Source organism: Ananas comosus, linkage group 18, assembly GCF_001540865.1.
Source record: "Ananas comosus cultivar F153 linkage group 18, ASM154086v1, whole genome shotgun sequence".
NCBI classification, from domain to species: domain Eukaryota; kingdom Viridiplantae; phylum Streptophyta; class Magnoliopsida; order Poales; family Bromeliaceae; genus Ananas; species Ananas comosus.
Genome location: NC_033638.1, coordinates 10,360,911 through 10,381,644, shown reverse-complemented (window position 1 = coordinate 10,381,644; position 20,734 = coordinate 10,360,911). Strand labels below are relative to the sequence as shown.

Below are 20,734 nucleotides of genomic sequence, written 5' to 3'. Positions count from 1 at the left end.
ATAAATTTGGTTTTGCATTTTATCTTACAAGGTTTTATTTCAAATTGTCATAAGAATCTATTATTAAAATACAAACAAGATAGGAAAGTGTTGTAATTTTGGATCAGAAAATATTTCGGTGTAAATCAGATTGTATCACAGAAATTTGTAGTATTCTATTAAGAGACTATTACCATATGCTTAGATATTATATCGTCGTATCGAAGTTAAAATGGTAATTTGATAAGAAAATGTACCATACTTTAAATCAGAAAATATTAAAGTGTAATTGAACTATACTATTAAGAGCTTTTCTTTTCTTTTTTTTAAAGTTTTGTGTTGATAGCCTCAACACAAAAAGTGAACATCATTTTCTAATCGTGCATTAATTTAGGGAGCTACCAGCATTTTGAGTCCGGCTATTATACTTTAAGTATAGATCTCTTTGTACTTATAATTTTTCGACACATTTTATTATTTTTATCCGTTAGATCATATTATTTAACCAATCACCCACTTAACCCTAGAAAATCATTATAATCCTAATCAGGGACCACTATCATTCTAACCACGTATTCTTTTATTCAACGATAAAAAATTTATAAGTACAAAAATCTCTAATCATAAGAATATAGTATCCTTAGCCCTAGTATTTTATCATCTAAATATTGGAAGATCTCTCAGCACCAATATCTGAACATTTTCCCAAAAATTGAAAAAAGAAAAGGAAAAAGAACCAAATCTCTATTTGTTGCTGTTTGATTGGGCCCGGTGCAGTACACCAAGCATATCTTACCCAGGCCACAAGCTTCCTCCTTTTATTGGACCGATTCCGTTCCATAATTGAACGGCGCTGTAGCACCCGTCACCGTCAACTAACGGCGCGGCCACCAGGTTTCACTGCAGCTTCCCTGCAACCTAGTGTAGTCACGACGCATAACGGCGCGTCGGCCGTCGCCGTTACTTAACGGCAAGTTCGGCTCCATCTGGTGGAGGCCGTTTCCGACCTCACGGTCGCTTTAACGCAGCCCCGTCGCCGTTTCTCCTCTTTCTCTTCTCTCTTCTCTGTTCTCTCTCCCTCTCTCTCCTCTATTTGTGACGGAAACCCTGGCGATGGAGACGGCGAGTTCCGACGAAGCTTCGGGAGGGCTCTTCCTCGCGGCGATTCGAACCCTAAAAGGTAATCTCCTCGCGATATCCTCGCCCTAAATCTCCTCTCTCGGGTTAGGTTTAGGGTTTCCCGATTCCATTCCCCTTTTGCTTCTCTACAGCGTTTGTTTTGGATCGGTGGATGCTTTCGATGGCCCCGATCTGGTCGATTCGGAGGTTCCCTCCAGTTTTCGGTGGGTTCCGTGGGATTCTTTGAGGGGGGGTCGGTAAAGGTCTCGCCTTTTTGGGTGGATTCGGCGATTCGGGCTCGTTTTGGAATCTGCGGGGTTATGTGGTTAGGGCTTTGATTGGGGGGATTTGGTTCGAAATGGAATTGTAAGGGTTTTTCTTGGTGTGTGATGCTCGTTTGCGCATCGGGTAGAGGCGGAGGAGGAGGCGGCGAGGAGGAGGAGGAGGAGGAGGAAAAGGTGAAAGGACGGAGCGGGGAGAGAGAGATCGATCCATGGGGGAGTCCCTCCTCACCACCTTGTCCATGGAGAACCACCACCCTTCCACCCTCCTCTCCATGGACCCCGCTGGTGCCGGCCCGCCGCCGCAATCTGCGGCCCTCAACCCTCACAACGACTGTAACGGTAACGATCTCTTGATTCAACGGCAGCAGATCATCCTGTCGGGCCCGCCGGATATCAACCTCCCCCTCTCTTCGGACCCCTCTACTACCCACAGTCCGTGGGGCTCCGATGCTTGCGACCTGTTCGATGTTAATCTCGGGGCCCATATCTATGATTCCGATACCGCCCTCGCCCTCCCCAAAACCAACGGCAATGGAAGCGGCAGCGGAGTTGCTACCAGGAAGTGCGCCAAGAGGGGAGATAGCATCTGGGGCGCGTGGTTCTTCTTCAATTTCTATTTCAAGCCTGCTTTAGTTGAGAAATCCAAGGGGAAAATTGTTCGTGATGCTAATGGGGTTTCCGGATTTGAGAAAACCGATCTCCGGCTTGATGTGTTCTTAGTCCAGCATGATATGGAGAACATGTATATGTGGGTCTTCAAAGAGAGGCCTGAGAATGCTCTTGGTAAGATGCAGCTTCGGAGTTACATGAACGGGCACTCTCGGCTTGGTGAACCACAGTTCCCGTTCAGCGTAGATAAAGGGTTTGTTCGGTCCCACCGCATGCAGCGTAAGCACTACAGAGGGTTATCTAACCCGCAATGCCTTCATGGTATAGAGATCGTGAGGTCGCCCAATTTGTCGGTAGTCCCAGAAGCCGATCGGAAGAAGTGGATGGAGCTCACAGGAAGGGAGCTTAATTTCTCAATTCCTGTTGAAGCAGGTGATTTCGAATCATGGAGGAATCTCCCCAGCACCGATTTTGAGCTCGAGAGGCAGCCTCCTTCGTCAAAAACCACCATGCATCTTCACCAGAAGAAACTATGTAATGGCTCTGGCCTCAACTTATCCACACAGCTGTTGAGCCATACTTCTGGGGATGGAACTGGAGATGCATCTGGCATGTGTAATAAACGCAAAAAGGATTTCTTTCCCCATGCAATGGAGGAAGATTGCTGCTTAGCTAGTAATTCTTGTTCAGACGGGGCCCAGGACATGGATATTCAAGCCTCTGAGCCATCCTGGGTGCATGACTTCACTGGCGTGATGAGGCATGCGTGTGGACCTGTGACCGCTGCGAAGACAATATACGAGGATGATGGGGGTTACTTAATATTGGTCAGCCTGCCTTTCTCTGATCTGCAGAGTTTGAAGGTTTCTTGGAGAAACACAATTACTCATGGGGTAGTGAAGATATCTTGTGTTAGTACAGCTCGAATGCCTTTCATAAAAAGACACGATAGGACCTTCAAGCTTACAGACCCTTCTCCTGAGCATTGCCCTCCAGGTGAATTTATTAGGGAGATACCATTGGCTACACGGATCCCAGAAGATGCTAAACTGGAGGCGTACTATGATGAATCTGGAACTGGGTTGGAGATTATGGTCCCAAAACACCGTGTTGGACCAGAAGAACATGAAGTTCATGTGTGCATGCGCCCGCCTCATCTTGGATCAAATGAACTTCTGTTGAGTTGAGAAGGGAGTGATTTGCGAGCATGGCAGGTTGCCTTGGCCCACTTTCCATTTATTACTAACTCTGTACTATACGATGATATGCATGGACGAAACTACATCTTTACCATTAGCACTTTATTTTGCTACTCAGTTTTGCTTAGTACTTCGGACTGCTTCTATGATTGGTTGGAGCAAATGCTGGGATTATTGAATTGTTGCACATTTGGGAGTTTTGAGGAAACCGGTACAAACTACAGAGTCCGTTGCTGGGTCATTTTCTCTATCTTTGGCTTTTTACATTTTGAAATGGATACTCAAGAGTTAACTTTTCTTCCCCCTAGTATCTTTCTGTGGTCAAAGTGTTTTTTTTTTTAATTTTTTTTTTTTTTTTATAACCTTCTTTAGTGCTTATGGATATGTTGGTGGTTCCTCCATTTACTTTTCTACAGAATATAACAAGTTGATGATTGTATAGATATTGGTAGTTCATTGACGTTGTTAGGGGGCTTACTATTGTTCTGTGGTAATTCTTGAACAAAGCATCTCTTTTATTTGATGGAGAATGGCAACAAATTAATGCTTCTACAATTTCAAGTTATTATTTCTGAGGATAAAGAAATGCATATTTGACTTTGATTATATAATGCTTATACACTTTGTTTATTTGTTGGATTTGTTATGGGCCTGATCACAATGTGCACAGTTGATAATGAAAGTTATATTAAGCTTACATCGAAGAACTTTGTATGGCGCAGGTGTGAATTCTATCTTTTTCATTATTGTCAATGAATTTTGACCGGGAGCGACTTGTTTCACAAATTCGCATATTAGATGCTCAAGGGTTATGCCTGGTTCTATTCAGGTAGGTGGGTGGGTACGTATGTGGGTGTGTCTCTGTGTCATCTTAAGGCTGGTTTTATCAAGTTCATGCCTGATTCCTGTGTGTGTGTGTGTGCGCGCGCGTGTGCTTGCATTCGCGCGCGCGTGTGTGTGTGTGTGTGTGTGCGTGTGTGTGATCTTTTGGTTTATTGTCAATGGATTTTGACTAGCAGTGACTTGTTTCACGAATTGGCTTTTTTAATTGAAGTTAATGCCTGATTCTGTTCAGGTGTGTGTGGGGGGTGGGTGTGTGTGTATAGGGTGCGTTTCTTTTAGTTGTGTTGGTATTGTCGGTCGTCTTCTTATTCATCTGCTTGTGCAGATGGAACTTATTCTTGTTTTCCAGTGGAAGTTGCACTAAATGATGTGACTAGTGGGATATTATGCTATTTGCTCGTCTTATTGAGGATTGTTACGACAAGGAAAGCTGTTGTTCTGTTCTCTGCAAATTGTGATTGTTGTTCACTTGTTGCTATGCTGTAGCCTGCTCGAATTGGTGTGCTCAATTTCTTCTGTGGCTTGTTCTTTTACTTTTTGAATCTACTAATTTTCTAAAAGCTCCATATTTTCTAATTTCTTTGTATTAAGTAGTGCTTTTCCAACGTATTTTTGATCATCAATGTGTTCCCCTTCTCTTTCAGTAACTGTACCAATTGCTATTTCTTGCCTTGTATTCTCGTGGTTTATGCTAGGGAACTGAGAATGGATGTGGGTGTTGATGTTAACTGGGTAGTGTCATTTTGTTCCTATTTATTTCGGTGATGCCTGCTGTTTGGACTCGGGGGCTGTTTTGAGTGCAAGCGAAACAACGAAAAGACGATTCAAGTGATGAGAGATGTTTCATCGGAGAGAAATTTTGACTTTTTTCTTTGGCGGTTGTTGAGTTGGAGATGAAAAGCGTCCAATCCTTCCTCACTATGTTAGGAGAATAAAAAATGGAGATCGTCGAGCCGTCTTGAGACCATTCTGCGGGGGCATTTTTTGTGCTAAATTTTGTTTTCCATAAATATTGTTGGCAAAATTTTTCATAATTCCTCTGCAACTTCTAACTCTCTTGATATCCAAACTGTTAAGTTAATATTTGACTCAAACTAAACCCGGCCTCCTCGAGTACTGGATTCCAACATTCTCCCCGTTAGTTCCTAATTGAACGAACTCTGTAGCACATGATCAACACCATCCCCAGTTCATATATGAGTACTCAAAAAGCTCGCGGAGGAGTCTTCTCATAAATTACCGACGCATTACGGATCAGTCGCCGAGGCCGTTGAGCGCAAACAAATGGAACGCTAGATGCAGGAAGATATCAATTTTAGCATATACATCCCCCACTACTCCAAGCAGAAGAAAACAGAGCAGATAAGCAGAACACAACAGAGCGATCATGAAAAACAACGTGATATGAATTTGAAACACTTTCTTCCCATCGAAATGAAAGGATCATGTATTTATTACATTGTAACACTTGAGGACGCAAAAAAGTGTATTATAACGGCTAAGGTAACAACATACTTAGAGCAAACTAGACGCTAAATCACACCCCTCATAAAACATCCCACAGAAACTATACCACCAACAACACAATCAGAAGCAGCAACATTAATTAATTAATTTGCTTGAAGAGAAAGGAGGACCCCAAACTTTCACTCACTTCCCGCAGCGCCCCCCCCTTAGTCAACTTCCTCGATTTTAGGCCCCGCACCGGCAGCAGCCCCGCCGCTCGGCACATCTTCGTCCATTCCGGTAGGCGCGCCTCCCTGATACATCTTCGCGATGATCGGATTGCACAGGTTCTCGAGCTCCTTCATCTTGTCCTCAAACTCGTCGGCCTCGGCCAGCTGATTCCCGTCGAGCCATTTCATAGCCTCGTCGATGGCGTCCTCGATCTTCTTCTTGTCGGCCGGGTTGAGCTTCCCGGCGATCTTCTCGTCCCTGATGGTGTTCCTCATGTTGTAGGCGTAGTTCTCCAGCGCGTTCTTGGCGTCGACCTTCTTCTTGTGCTGCTCGTCGTCCTCCTTGTACTTCTCCGCCTCCTGGACCATCCTCTCGATCTCCTCTTTGCTGAGCCGCCCCTTGTCGTTGGTGATGGTGATCTTGTTCTTGTGGCCCGTGGTCTTGTCCTCCGCGGTGACGTTGAGGATGCCGTTGGCGTCGATGTCGAAGCAGACGTTGATCTGCGGCACGCCCCTGGGGGCCGGGGGGATGCCGGTGAGCTCGAACTTGCCGAGGAGGTTGTTGTCCTTGGTCCTGGCCCTCTCGCCCTCGTAGACCTGGATGAGGACGCCGGGCTGGTTGTCGGAGTAGGTGGAGAAGATCTGCTCCTTCTTGGTGGGGATGGTGGTGTTCCTGGGGATGAGGACGGTCATGACGCCGCCGGCGGTCTCGAGGCCGAGGGAGAGCGGCGTGACGTCGAGGAGGAGCAGGTCCTGCACCTTCTCGTTGCCCTCGCCGCTGAGGATGGCGGCCTGGACGGCGGCCCCGTAGGCGACGGCCTCGTCGGGGTTGATGCTCTTGCAGAGCTCCTTGCCGTTGAACAAGTCCTGCAGGAGCTGCTGCACCTTGGGGATGCGGGTGGAGCCGCCGACGAGGACGACGTCGTGGATGTCGCTCTTGTCCATCTTGGCGTCGCGCAGGCACTTCTCGACGGGCTCCATGCAGCGGCGGAAGAGGTCCATGTTCAGCTCCTCGAAGCGGGCGCGGGTGATGGTGGCGTAGAAGTCGATCCCCTCGTAGAGCGAGTCGATCTCGATGGTGGTCTGCGTGGTGGACGAGAGCGTGCGCTTGGCCCGCTCGCACGCGGTGCGCAGGCGCCGCAGCGCCCTGGGGTTGCCGCTGATGTCCTTCTTGTGCTTGCGCTTGAACTCCTGGACGAAGTGGTTCACCATGCGGTTGTCGAAGTCCTCGCCGCCCAGGTGGGTGTCCCCCGCGGTCGCCTTCACCTCGAAGATGCCCTCCTCGATCGTCAGGATGGACACGTCGAAGGTGCCGCCGCCCAGGTCGAAGATCAGCACGTTCTTCTCCCCGGCCTTGCTCGCCTTCTTGTCCAGCCCGTACGCGATGGCCGCCGCCGTCGGCTCGTTGATGATGCGCATCACGTTCAGCCCCGCGATCACGCCCGCGTCCTTCGTCGCCTGCCGCTGCGAGTCGTTGAAGTAGGCCGGCACCGTGATCACCGCGTTCTTCACCGTCGTGCCCAGGAACGCCTCCGCGATCTCCTTCATCTTCGTCAGCACCATCGACGAGATCTCCTCCGGCGAGAACTGCTTCTCCTCGCCCTTGTACCGCACCACGATCATCGGCTTGTCGCCCGGCCCCGCCACCACCTTGAACGGCCACAGCTTCATGTCGCTCTGCACCGACGGGTCGCTGAACCTCCGCCCGATCAGCCGCTTCGCATCTGCGCATGCAAAAACATCGATCGCACCACCCAGTCGTCAGAATCACAATTAAAATTATTCCTGCTGTAACAAAACACAAATTAATTAAAATGCTCGGCATGCAGTAGCTAGTAGGCTCGGCATGCCATGCATAATACGTAATTAGATTCAAAACCCTAGCGAAGGAGCTAAATGCCACTCGGAGAAGGAGGAGGAGGAGGAGGAGGAGGAGGACTACTCACCGAAGACGGTGTTGGTGGGGTTCATGGCGACCTGGTTCTTCGCGGCGTCGCCGATGAGGCGCTCGGTGTCGGTGAAGGCGACATAGGACGGGGTGGTGCGATTCCCCTGGTCGTTGGCGATGATCTCCACGCGATCGTGCTGCCACACCCCCACGCACGAGTAGGTGGTGCCGAGGTCGATCCCGATCGCCGGTCCCTCGCCCTTACCCTTGCTCGCCATGGATCTCAGAACTCAGAAAAGCTTATCGCAACGAAGAAGACGAAGTTGCAGTAGTAGTAGCAGTAGTGGTAGTAGTAGAAAGAGAGAGCTTTCGCTTTGGAGAGCGCGAATGGCGTTTGAGTTGCAACGAAGAGAGAGTATGTTTAATTTCAATTGCTTGCTTTTGGTGAGGATGGGAAGAAAGGAGGTAGAGAGGGAGGGATTTTATACAGTGGGGATTTCAGTTTCGGGAAACTTCGATGGGGGCGTATCAGCCGTTGGATCGGCCGACGGTGCGCGGGGGCGACGGTGATGGATGATTCGCCGATGTGCTCGAGTTCTCTAGAACACTCAATTGCTTCTGTAACGGTCACTCTCCATGTCACGAACCTCGTTGGCTCAAGCAGCTTTGAGAAGCTTCACGTTACCAGTGCATCGCTTCTCGTGTCTCGTGGGCTAATAAGGTCCGTGGGCTTAATAGTTAAGGCCTACCAAGTTAACTATTGAAACCCCTTACATGTGGAAAATAACGCATAAGGCCCGGTACGTATCCTTTTTGTCCAAAAGCCCATCAGAGGTAGGTCCAGCGCAGCCCAACTCTATTAGAGGCCCAATATTTCTTTTTTACTTTCTTTTTTCAATTTTTATTTTTTTGGGTGAAAAAAAGGTTGATTTGTTGATGGTTGAGTTTCATTTTTAGTTGGTGAAAAAAAGGTTGATTTGTTGATAGTTGAGTTTCATTTTTAGTTCTTAAAATTTTTTATTGAACATTTTTTTTTAAAAAAAAAGGATAATTTAATCCTTAGTCTTATAAAAAAACTGCTTTGTTTGGTCGTAATGTATTCGGATAGGCGCGCCGAGGATTTAATATGCCGAATCGCGATTGGCGGATAATAACAATTTATTATTTATTTGGTGGCCACCTCTTTCTCTATCCTCTTCGCCTCCACTCACTCCGCTCGGCAACTCTCGTCGTCGTCGTCCCCCGCGTTCCCCTCTTACCCCTCTCCCTATGAGCCCTTAGCACCCCACCTCTGCTCCGAACCGAGGAAACCCTAATCCATGGCGAAATCCCTAATCTTCTCCCCATCCTCTTTCCTCTCCGCTCCCCTCCCTCCCCTCCCTCGCCATGGCCGACGCGGATTTCCTCTATACAAACCTCGGAGGGTCGACACCAGGGTAAAACTCAGCTTCCACGAGGTCCCCCCGCTCCAATCCCTCGATTCCTTTGTGGATTTCCATGGAATTGTGGCTAGAGCCGAGGGGCTCTTGTATACGCTCGCCGATGCAGCTGTTGTCGCCGACCCTTCTTCTTCGGGGGCCGATGCTACCGCGGCGGTTCAGAAGAACGGTGGGTGGTTCGGGTTCATATCAGAAACCATGGAAGTGGTTCTCAAGGTATACTCTTTCATATTTTGCTTCTAACTCCGATACTGGTGATTTTATTGTGCTGTACAATTTGGGAATTAAGCACTATTGGATGATCAAAAAGTTTGTATTTTTTACCTGTTCTGAAAATTTCTGTCTTCGTCCATGTCTTGGGTTGATACTTTAGTATAAGTTGGTGTTTAAGCTAAACACATATGATGCAATCATATTTCTTTTACATGAGCGTAACTGGAAGTCAGATTCGTGGTTTTATATAGTGAGTCTGATATATCAGATTCGCGCTTTACTATCATCCATAATTGATAAATCAAAAGACAAATCTTCACATTGAGGCCGTGTTCAGCATTACATTTTAAGACGCCATTACTTAATTCAAAAGGCAACTGTTGCAGACTTACTTGGGAAAAAAACTCTATGCATTAAATGTTGAAGGCTAATACAATATGGTTCATGAATGCAGGTGCTAAAGGATGGTCTTTCAGCTTTACATGTGCCATATGCTTATGGTTTCGCCATTATTCTTCTCACTGTCATTGTAAAGATTGCAACTCTTCCTTTGACCAAGAAGCAGGTCAGTAACTATGTCATTGTTTCACATAAAGAAATTTCTTGGATTTTCCATCTTAACCGCTTATTGTATCTAGAGCTCAGCTATGTACCAACAATAGCGACATCTCATATTCTATTATTAGTTCATATTGTCTTGAAACTTAGGATTCAAACGACTAGATGTGCCCGCTATTTATTGGTCGTTCAATTTGCTTTTTTATTTGTCTATTCCTGAATATTGTTTTCTTGTGAATTCTAAAGAATGTTTTTTTTTTGCAAGCAGTCCACACGTTCCAAGTGCTTATTGCCACAATTTCTTTGTTATGCAGGTAGAGTCGACCCTGGCAATGCAAAATTTGCAACCAAAGATCAAGGCAATTCAAGAGAGATACAAAGGCAATCAGGTTTATTCCGGTTTCTTATGTCCACTATAGTTATAATATCCAAAAAAGGGCTGGTAGCTATTTAGAAAAGTTAATGTCGCCCAATTTAATTAGCAGTATCCTAATATTTTGTTTCCCCTTATGCTCTTCAGGAAAGAATACAACTGGAGACTGCCCGTTTGTATAAGCAAGCTGGAGTGAATCCGTTAGCAGGTTGCTTTCCAATCTATGCCCAATTTGCTGGACTTAATCTCAAAAAGTTTTTTTTTTTTTTTTTGCGTGCATGGTTATAAATCTTTCTCGGCTAAAGCTGTCTGTATGCGTTCGACAGGATGTTTCCCAACTTTGGCTACTATTCCTGTATGGATTGGTTTGTACCAAGCTCTCTCAAATGTGGCAAATGAGGTTCGTGGATATCTCATTCTTCTATAATCTATATCATTTTTGGTTTCTAATTGTTTGTGCTGACTTGTTCTAGTTACTTTATTGAAGGGGTTGCTGACGGAAGGATTTTTCTGGATTCCATCTTTGGGAGGTCCGACAACAATAGCTGCTCGGCAAAGTGGATCGGGGATTTCCTGGCTCATTCCTTTTGTGGTAATTGAGTATCCTTGCTCCAGAGACAAACATATACAATCCACGAAAATTGGTCAGGACTCAGGATAGTTGTTCCTGCCGAAGCCTTTTATTATAGGATAATGCGGGAACAACTATTCCAGGTCTTCCTGAGACTGCTGTCCCAAACTTTGTCTCACTTATCCCCATAGTCATCACAATATCCGTGCAATCACTGCATGTACGATTCTAATGTCAAATCAAACTTGAAATTGGCTTTGTACTTGCTTATCCTGTGATAGCAGAATAACTGGAAGAAGAAAAGTTATCCCCATTAAATCTATTCCTAAAGCAAACTGCCTCATACAGTATAAAAAGCATGCTGTCTTTACCCTTTTTTATTTTATTCATTTTCCTATCTTTTTATTTTCTTGAAAGTGATTGTACATCCACCACCAAAAAAAAAAAAGATTATCAGAAAAACTTTTACTCACTGTCAATATCATGAGTCGCTGATTCTGACATATTATGTGCAGGACGGACATCCGCCCTTAGGGTGGTCTGACACTGCAGCATACCTTGTTTTACCCGTTCTTCTTGTTGTTAGTCAATATGTTTCTATGGAGATTATGAAACCACCGCAGGTGGATACCATTTTTTACTGCACCCCATGTTATCTGCTTCCTTTTTTTTTGGCCACTTATTACTGGTTGAGCTTTGAAATTTAATGGCATCTAATTGCAGAGTGATGATCCAGCTGCAAAGAACTCTCTTCTTGTTTTCAAGTTTCTCCCTCTTATGATTGGTTATTTCTCTTTGTCGGTTCCATCAGGATTGTCAATTTATTGGTTCGTAGCTCTACCATTTTCTTTTAGTGACTGCTATACGTTTGTACCTGGCATACTCAACCTCCCCGTTTCTTATATTTCTCTGAGGCATCTCTTTATGGATACATAAGATTCCATGTTTTCAATTTTATTTAATCTTATAAACACAAATATAATGCTGTCTCTTGCAACTATTGTGATATGTGAGCATAAACTTTCAGTCTTTGCTTTGTGTTAACTGCACAATAAAGCAGAAAATTCAATGCCGTGAAGATTGAGAATTTAATTTGCCGCATGAGTTGTTACATCCCCACCTGTTGAGTTAACTACATACGTTTTGTAGGTTTACAAACAATATTCTCAGCACAGCTCAGCAGTTATGGCTGAGGAAATTAGGTGGGGCAAAACCTGTTGTTAGTGAGGATGGAGGTGGAATCATTAGCGCAGGGCGTGCGAAACGTTCTACCTCCCAACCTGCAAGGACTGGTGAAAGGTTATTATTTCATTGTGTAGAATTCTTATGACTTTTATAGCTATTTTGAGAACTTCACTAATGACCCTTGTGATGAAAGCAGGTTTAAGCAATTAAAAGAGGAGGACGATAGGAGAAAGCTTAACAAAGCATTGCCAGCTGAGGAAGTGCAGATGTCATCCTCAACAGATGAACCTGAAGATAGTTCAAATGATGAGCCCAAGGATAAGGTACTGCTTACTAGAATATTCTTTTATCTTCCTTCCAAGGGGCAGCTTGGTGGGTTTCACATATGACCCCAAAGAAATTTTACAGTGGTAAAATGCAAATTCCCCAATTTTTTAATGGGTGTATAAACAAGAATCAAATTTCCGTACTGCCGAGGAAACATGAATTTCATCTATGGAAGCATAATTAAATTAATGGGTCATGTAAATGATGATTGTAGTGAAAGAAAAATACCTAGTGGAACGCATAACGGTTTTATTTACATGTCACTAAGGCTATAAATAGAGTGCTGATCTGTCTTTGGCTGATAAAAACCTGCAGCAGGGAGAAGTCCTGGAGAAGGCTTACAATTCTAGTGGAGCTAAACAAATTCCAGATTACACGGGACCAAGAAAGGGCAAACGATCAAAAAGAAAGCGTACGGTGCAGTAGATTGGCCAACCTGATATAACTTAAAAATTTTGACATTGGTGAGTAACATGCATTCTATGCAGCTGAATTATGGCAAAATCTACCACAACTATTTTTTAGCTCGGCTCACTATAGGCCTAAGGACCTTAGGAAAAAAGAAGATCTTTAGTTTTCTGTTGAAGCAATAGCTGTAACAGTTGTCTCAATGCTTTCTATAGGACCCATGCTTGCCAGGAATCAGCTGTACGTTGTAGATCCATTTAATGTACACAAGATCGTGATGTAATTATGTCTTCATATCTTTCTCATTCGAGGTTCGTAATACCATTTTTCTCTGGATTGAGATTCGATATCCACAAACGAGGCGGAAAAAAAGGAAAAGAAAAAAAGGTTGCAAGATCTTAAATTATGTCTCAGGTGCCCGGTCAGCTTATCTTTACCTTTTGGTCATCTAGTATGAATTGATCTTTGTTGACATAGGAGGCTGGAGGCTTCCAGCTTCCCTATTTGATGAAAAAAACAAAGAATTAAAAGATTTGACCACAAAGATGCTCATAGTATTGCAACTTAATAATTTGCTTTAAAATTATAAATTATTGCATAGAGGATACCATTGTTTTCCGACACCCTGGGCAGAGAAGCCACTTTACCTTTTATTTTTTTGGCTGCAAATGATCTTTTCTTTTTCCTGCTGATTAGTTATAGAAGATTCTGATGTTACCAGATTCGTCAGGGCTATTTCTTCATTTGGTGTCTCCCTTGTTCTTTATCTGATTTTTTTTTTTTTTTCCTGTCATTTTCCTCATACTTGTTTAGCTACGGTCGATAATGGTAGTGACTAATGGCCTGCTATTGAAACATCAAATGACGAGAATCCATCTTTTATTGTAATTAATCATGATTAACTGTGCGCGTAACTATCATGGACATCATAGCTCGTGTCGAAAGTGCTAACAAACTTTGTGCTACAGGGCAAGTGGAATTAGATGGGAGCTTTTTCTTTCGGGGATCCGAAAACCTCTTTTAGCTTCCAGCTGCAATTAGGTCTTTGCGCATTTTGCTTGTCAAACATTTGGTGTGAGATCCGAGGTTTATCAGATGAATCGACTATGCTGTGAGATCCGAGGGTTTTTTTTTTTCTGATTGCTCTAATCTGATTAATGTAGATCAACGTCAGATTCATCTTTTTGTTTTGTTTTGAGCTCCATTATGCACTTCCTCAAGTTGGTGTGGATTTTCGGCCGACATAGTGTGCATGAATTTTTTCCACACCGCAGAATATGACCATCTTTTCCACCAACACAAATTTACTTAAATCACTAACGTTGAAGATCAACTCCGTCTTCAAATGACCTGTCGAATCATGCAATATATAGAAAATCTACGCTACCCGCCCCTCTATCCTTGGATACCTGTCAAGTAGACTACCCAATTAAAGAGCATATGAAGATAATAACCTTTTCTTTTTTGGCTATTGGAAAAGAAAAGAAGGTACTGAGTACTAACAATACTGTGTGTGTGTGAGAGAGAGAGAGAGAGAGAGAGAGAGAGAGAGAGAGAGAGAGAGAGAGATGCTAAATTCAACAATCCGGATGGTTAATATTAAGCAGAATATGATATTTCTCGTCTCTTTGAGGCTCCACGCAAACGCATGATGATTCGCAAGAAAAAGTTAATTATAAAAAATTGAAAAAGTAGGTCCAAGTTCTCAGCATCTACATCCACTATAGGCCAAACCGATTCCAATCTGGAGGTCACTATTCGATTCGGAGGCTCCTTTGATATTACGCCACACATTATTTTACAAGAGGAATTTGTATAGCGTCGGATATGGGGACTCCTCCAACTATGTAATATTTGAGACAGGCTCCTCAAACTTTTCTCCAGAACCCAAAATAAAGAAATTCATGAGACCACTCGTAGAAATTAGAAAAAGGAAACAAGAGCTCCCGTGATGAATTTATTTTTTCAACTGAATTTTCTAAATGAACTTCAAAATGATGTAAAAACAGGTACAGTTTCTTATATGAAGCGTAACTCTCTCACTTTTGACTTTTTGATATGGAACACGGACAATTCGGTTTTGAAATCTTTTCATTATGTGCAACATAAAAGAATTTATGCTATTTGAATAACCATGGTTTCGTGCCAATTATGTTGTTTTAATACTCACTAATTGGAGTATTAATTATCATTATGAGAATCATAAATAAATTTAATTTAGTATTTAAGAAAATTAAAAATTTCTTTGCAAAAGGAGATAAAGGGTCATCATGCCATCATCACAAGCATCTAGTTCAGAAAAAAGGGTTTGCACTGTGAGTTGGGAAATGGTTACCATAAATCTTTTGCTTCTGTTCTTAATTGCGCCCATCTTTGTGCCTTTCCCTATTTGTAAGCAAGTTTACCGAGAAAGGCACGTAAAGCCGTACAAGACTTCAGAAAAAATTGTATAATATAATATAATAAAATAATTTATTATATATTATATATTATTATTAAGATAAAAATTGTAGCTTGACATGTGGACCATATACTTTTTATCTGAAATTTTACTTCAAAATAACTTATTTTTTAAAATTTAAGATAAAATAGGAAATCGTGATATTACGTTGAGAGCTAATTTTGATATTGAGATAAATATTTTTTTAAATAGGAAAGTTTATCTAGATTTTAGTATTTTAACCATATTATTATAGATTCTTTCGATAACTCTTTGCTAATCTCCTATGTTACTGTACAATTCTAACATATTACATAATAATAATATATTCTTCTTTTTACTAATCCTACTCTCTCCTCTGTTCTCCGTTTCGAGCCTACACACGTATATAAGCCATCGAGCGTGTCGGCTTCGATCTCGTTCGTTCCCTCCGCCGCACGCTCCTCGGGATTTCGAGGACCCTCTCGGCTCCTCCTCCCTCCTCCGCACCCCCAACCGCGGCTTCGCCCAAAAGCGCTTCTTCTCGGAGCTTCTTCTCGGAGCACCCCCTCTTCCATGGCGGCGCATAGCCAAGCGAGCCTCCTCCTCCACAAGCAGCTCAAAGGTACGGTCAATTCCGCGACCCTCGCGCCCCGATCTCTAGGGTTTTCCCGAGGTTTCGATCGATCCGTGTCTAAGGGCTTCTTTTATTTGCGTAATTCGGTCAGATCTCTCGAAGAACCCCGTCGATGGTTTCTCCGCTGGCCTCGTCGACGACTCCAACATCTTCGAGTGGAGCGTTACCATCATCGGGCCCCCCGACACGCTCTAGTGAGTTGGATCAATCCCTTGCGCTGTTTCGATCGCTAATCGGTTCTTTGCGTCTTGGTTGTTGGAATTAGGGTTTGAATTCTAATAATAGATTGCTTCTCAGTGCTTGTGAGAAAAAAAAAAGCTATCTTCTTTCTTTTTTTTTCCTTTTCGTTTCTCCTTTTTATAGTGGCAATTCGGAGTGTTTATGCGATCAATTGGTTTGATTATTTGAACCTCATTTGGAGTTGTTTGTCATCGATGATCCCTGATTTTCTACAATCCGGGGGTTCTATTCTTGATTAAATTTGGGACCTTTGTTTTCTTTCTCAGTTTGATAATTGTTTATAGTTTTAAGTTTGTAGAAAAGTTGTTTTCTTTCTTTGGTATGATTGGGCACAACTTTTCTTCTCTTGGATCAGAAGCTGATATGGAGATTCTAGTGTTTGACTCCATTTTATTCCGAAGAAATTGCATTACATGAGCTCTCATGCTGATGCAGACTAACATATCTGAAGTTTAACTCTTTGGATGATACTCATCGTACAGGGTTCACGCTGGTTAGAATTGAAGTTAAATTAAGGTTATGGAATTGAAGTTAATTAATGTAATGGGAGGTGATTCTAAAAGAAAGTCAGAAAGATTAGGAGTCTTGATTTAGAAGTTTTCTAACAAATGGTTCTTTCTAAAAGGTGATCTAAGCTGCCCTTTAGTGGCATGTATAATTAGTTTCTCATGGGCAACTATCCCTTAAGATTTACATGAAGTTCTTGTTCTTTCCTCAGGCTTTTATTTTATTTTTTTTCTCTAGAACTTCCTTACGCTGCGTAAGTTGTTGCAGGGTCCAAATTGTGCTATAGCTTCAACTGCAATATCAGAAGCTTTAAACTATACTGCATGGAATCCCTGCTTGATACTTCTATCCTGCAAACTTTGTTTCTTTGTTTGATTATTCTGCCCTGCAAAATTTGGGTGATCGATATGCTGTGCTCTAATCTGGCAACTTATCCAGAATCTTATCGCACATATGTCATTTTGCTGGACCTCTTGTGCATGTTATCATCTTAAAGAGTGTCAAACTTTTGTGCTGATATTAAAGATTGGTTGACTATGCCGAAAGACCACTAACTGGATGTATTCACATGAGGAGATTACAAATTGATATTTGAGATATTTGATAGAACATGCGGAGAGCTAATGCATTATTACTTGATCCAACTTGTCGTCCAGAAAGAGAAATCTAGATTATCTTTATTAATTAAAGTCCTAGAAGTTTTCCTGATATGAAACAGCCTCTATTGTCGTCCTAAGATTGGTGTTAGGGCTGGCAGAAGATATTATAGAGTGATTCCATAACTCCTCTCTTTTTTTCATCTTGGCTATATGTTTTGTAAGTATTTCACTTATAGTCGTCTATTCTATGTTTTTGTTAAGTATGGTATTTCATTATCATGAAAACAATAGACTGGATTTCACTAATCGAAGAATTAAAACAGTGTGCAATAAACCAAAATTTGTTGAATTAGCCCTTGATTTCCTTCAAATCTTCAAGGAAAATAAATGACCAATGCTCTTTATGGATACTAAAGACCTATCCATTATTCTTCACTAATTAGAGAGCAAAAACTTCGGCACTGATTTTATCTAACGTCTATTTCAGCTTCTCTACCTTGTATATTGTAGATTTTGTTAGCACTCCTGCAGTTTTTATAGTTACTTTTTCTCTTACTGACCTTGGTTGTTTAATACTTGTGTTGCAGTGAAGGAGGCTATTTTAATGCCATTATGAGCTTTCCGAAAAATTATCCTAATAGCCCACCTACTGTACGGTTTACTTCAGAGATGTGGCACCCTAATGGTTAGTTATGTCATCAAGGTTATTGTTCTCTGTCCTTCTTATATATGCTTCTACTGAAATGCCTAAAATAATTGCATTGTGGTTACAGTTTATCCTGATGGGCGAGTTTGCATATCTATTCTTCATGCACCCGGGGAAGATCCAAATGGCTATGAGCTTGCAAGTGAGCGTTGGACACCGGTCCATACGGTAATTCAAATTTTATTTTATGTGCTTTGTCACTTTCTTTTTTAATAATATTTATCATTTCATATATTTTTCATGAGAGAGATAATGGAAGTACGAGATAAAAAAAATCTTGTACTGTTGCAGGGCTGGTGTTATCTGTTGCCTGTTTAGGAAATTTTTAACACCCTTCTGTTTAGCTGAAGATTAATCATGAAAATTATTCAATTTCTATGTTTGATGAGGCTGTTATGGAGTCAAAGCACCATTAAGCCTGTTATGGAGTCAAAGCACCATTAAGCTCGATGCATAATTGTACTGATTTAGGTGCTATAAGAATAGTGGGTCTTGTTAGAAGGCAAACTGATATTTAAGTTGTGCTAGCTTTTTATTAAAAAAAAAAAAAAATCTTTCCTTATGTTTCTTCAAATGGTGAAGCTATGTCTTTTTTTTGTTTTTTCTTTTTCTTCTTCTTTTTGACGCAGGGAAATACTTCTTTGCAACTAATGATCCTTTTTTTCTTTTTTTTTGGCAGGTAGAGAGTATTGTTTTGAGTATTATTTCGATGCTTTCAAGTCCCAATGATGAATCTCCTGCAAATGTCGAAGCAGCTGTAAGTTGAAAAAATATTCCAACTATGAAGTTTCTGTCAATTCTAATCTTCCCTTGCTGTGTTGAATCATTGGGTAGCATGTTCAGTTAGAGAACATCATGCATAAATACTGAGAATTAGAAAATTAAGCCAGTGAAGATGAACAAAGTTAGGTTTTGTTGGGGGATCTCTATCCGAGGGATAAGGATGACTATCATTCATGCGAACTTAAAGGTTCAATTAGTTTGGTTCAGGAATAGAGGGGGATTATGTAGAATAGTGAGCTGTCCTTAGGAGATATTACATTTCTACTCTCTGGCACTTTCACTCGTTCTATTGGAGGTGAGAGTTCTAGGATTTCTAACATCTCTATTTGAGGTGAGAGTTCTAGGATTTCTAACATCTCTGGTGGAACAATAGTGATATTCACTACTATCCTACTGTATCCTCCGGCAATGCTACCTAAGATTTATATTTATATTTCTTTGCTTGTAGATATTAGGAATTACATCAATCTGGATTCCTCTTGCTATGCGACCAACTTCACAAATTTTGGAAGACTATTTGTTAGCTAGCAAACTTTGGAAGATAGGGGTAGATTGATAGAAAGGATGACACATATATGTAGGATGGAGACGCACGCAGATTTAGTATTCAGCTTTTTTGTCAAGCAAATGTTTCTCTGCTATTTGGATGAGAAAATAAACTGTATCTTTGTTATTTAGCTGATTGGCGCCATCGCATGATTTATTGGAATACATATCGCCCTTTTGCATTATTAGACATCCCGATGTTCTTCCTTTTTATCATCCGTTTGTGATCATTATTGGCACATCCCTGTAAACCGCTCCAAATAACTTACATATCTCTCTGAACTCGTGAAAAACGTCAAAAAACCTTGTAAAAACCCAGATAACTAATATACTTGTATTATTTCATGGTTGCGAACTGCAGAAGGAATGGAGGGAGAGAAGGGATGAGTTCAAGAAGAAAGTGAGCCGCATCGTCCGACGATCGCAGGAGATGCTTTAGAAGAAGGCTTTTGGGTGAGAGAAGCTCGATGGATATCTGGTGTGAACTCCGCTTTTCATGTAGAAGCTATAATTATCACGGAGGGGGGGCGGTGGGGAATCTTTTATAGCATGCTTCGCTAGTGAATTACCCACTTCCAAGCAGATTTCTCTCATAGTACATTTTGTCGAAGTGATGATGGTCGGTTTTCGTCAAAATGTTGGATTTAGCTTTTCACTCTTGAGGACCCACGCGTCTATGTGAAACTTTTCTCAATTTACTGCATTGGGCAAATGTTTCAGAGGGCCTCAATCAACTCTTTTTTTTACCGCATGCTCTTTCTCTCTCTCTCTCTCTCTCTCTCAGTTAATTTATAAATTTGTTTGATAACCCTAAGCGGGACTTGGATCCTAATCTAGCAGGAGCAGGATAAGTAGTTCTCTTCTCTTAATCTTATTTGTTGTATTATGGATACCAGCATTAACTTAAATTCCTTATTAGCGTTAAATTTCTTTCTCGGGTTACATCTTTGGATGTAAATGAGCTGCGCTCAAGTGAATGTTTGAATATGGCAGCAAGGTTGATTCACGATTTCTATGATTGATGTGGTTATTCTTCGTTTGAGCTAAAAAATCTAGTTTTTAGCCGCTTTTGAATTCCCATTCTTTTTCACAATCTTTATCTTTTTTGAAAAATTATTTACAGCATATAATTTTCTGTTAGGGATATATCAGGTATTATTTTGTCCCCTTCCATCCAATTCAACCAATTGCCACCCGCTAGCGAGAATTAGTGGCGAAAAAAAAAAAAGGAAAAAAGTGTTTACCGCCGTGAACGCGATCGTCGTCTGCCCGCTCTCCAGCTCCGCCCACCTACGCACATCTCATTAATTATTCCTTTCTTTTTTTATTATTTATTGTTGTATTCAGCTAGCTAGTTTTGTACTCGTGCATCGCACAGACGTATTACGTGAGTCGAAATTAACGTACGGATGGAGTTCAAAATTTATAACAGAATAAATAATCAGAGAGAGAGCGCGCGCGAGAGACTTGCATGTTGGAGTCGTCGAGGCGGCGGACGCTGTAGCCGAAGGCGGCGGAGTAGAAGGCCACGGATTTGGCCACGTCTCTCACGTACACCACCGTGTACGCGAACGCAGGGCTCAGATTCGTCGGCGCCATTCAAATCAAAGGTTACTGTACGTTAAC

At 42.2% G+C, this 20,734-nt stretch overlaps 4 protein-coding genes across 8 annotated transcripts; 3 read left to right on the top strand and 1 right to left on the bottom strand.

The window, feature by feature from the left end:
- LOC109723975 lies at positions 871 to 4,609 on the top strand. 2 transcript variants are annotated; one of them, XR_002219802.1, is made up of 2 exons: positions 871 to 1,159; positions 3,913 to 4,609. XR_002219802.1 is itself a non-coding variant. In XM_020252528.1 (2 exons), exon 2 carries the CDS (start codon positions 1,592 to 1,594, stop codon positions 3,176 to 3,178), a length of 1,587 nt encoding a protein of 528 aa, XP_020108117.1. In that variant the 5' UTR covers positions 1,021 to 1,159; positions 1,251 to 1,591; the 3' UTR covers positions 3,179 to 3,751. The 2 variants fall into 2 exon arrangements, 1 of the variants encoding a protein (XP_020108117.1); XM_020252528.1 differs by lacking the exon at positions 3,913 to 4,609 and adding an exon at positions 1,251 to 3,751 and having other exon boundaries at positions 1,021 to 1,159.
- LOC109723974 (heat shock cognate 70 kDa protein-like) lies at positions 5,422 to 8,070 on the bottom strand. Its single transcript, XM_020252527.1, has 2 exons — positions 7,656 to 8,070; positions 5,422 to 7,433 (listed from the first exon to the last, which is right to left on the bottom strand). Exons 1-2 carry the CDS (start codon positions 7,873 to 7,875, stop codon positions 5,707 to 5,709), a joined length of 1,947 nt encoding a protein of 648 aa, XP_020108116.1. The 5' UTR covers positions 7,876 to 8,070; the 3' UTR covers positions 5,422 to 5,706.
- LOC109723977 (inner membrane protein PPF-1, chloroplastic-like) lies at positions 8,750 to 13,805 on the top strand. 4 transcript variants are annotated; one of them, XM_020252531.1, is made up of 12 exons: positions 8,751 to 9,252; positions 9,704 to 9,814; positions 10,122 to 10,196; positions 10,328 to 10,388; positions 10,507 to 10,580; positions 10,668 to 10,772; positions 11,267 to 11,374; positions 11,475 to 11,578; positions 11,901 to 12,050; positions 12,133 to 12,259; positions 12,579 to 12,727; positions 13,640 to 13,805. In XM_020252531.1, exons 1-11 carry the CDS (start codon positions 8,917 to 8,919, stop codon positions 12,687 to 12,689), a joined length of 1,362 nt encoding a protein of 453 aa, XP_020108120.1. In that variant the 5' UTR covers positions 8,751 to 8,916; the 3' UTR covers positions 12,690 to 12,727; positions 13,640 to 13,805. The 4 variants fall into 4 exon arrangements, with proteins under 4 accessions (XP_020108121.1, XP_020108120.1, XP_020108119.1 ...); XM_020252530.1 differs by lacking the exon at positions 13,640 to 13,805 and adding an exon at positions 12,887 to 13,077 and having other exon boundaries at positions 8,752 to 9,252; XM_020252532.1 differs by lacking the exon at positions 13,640 to 13,805 and having other exon boundaries at positions 8,750 to 9,252; positions 12,582 to 13,077.
- LOC109723981 (ubiquitin-conjugating enzyme E2 7-like) lies at positions 15,479 to 20,050 on the top strand. The gene is made up of 6 exons (XM_020252537.1): positions 15,479 to 15,715; positions 15,819 to 15,921; positions 17,661 to 17,758; positions 17,847 to 17,947; positions 18,459 to 18,536; positions 19,470 to 20,050. The coding sequence occupies exons 1-6, from the start codon at positions 15,667 to 15,669 to the stop codon at positions 19,545 to 19,547; spliced, it is 507 nt and encodes a 168-aa protein (XP_020108126.1). The 5' UTR covers positions 15,479 to 15,666; the 3' UTR covers positions 19,548 to 20,050.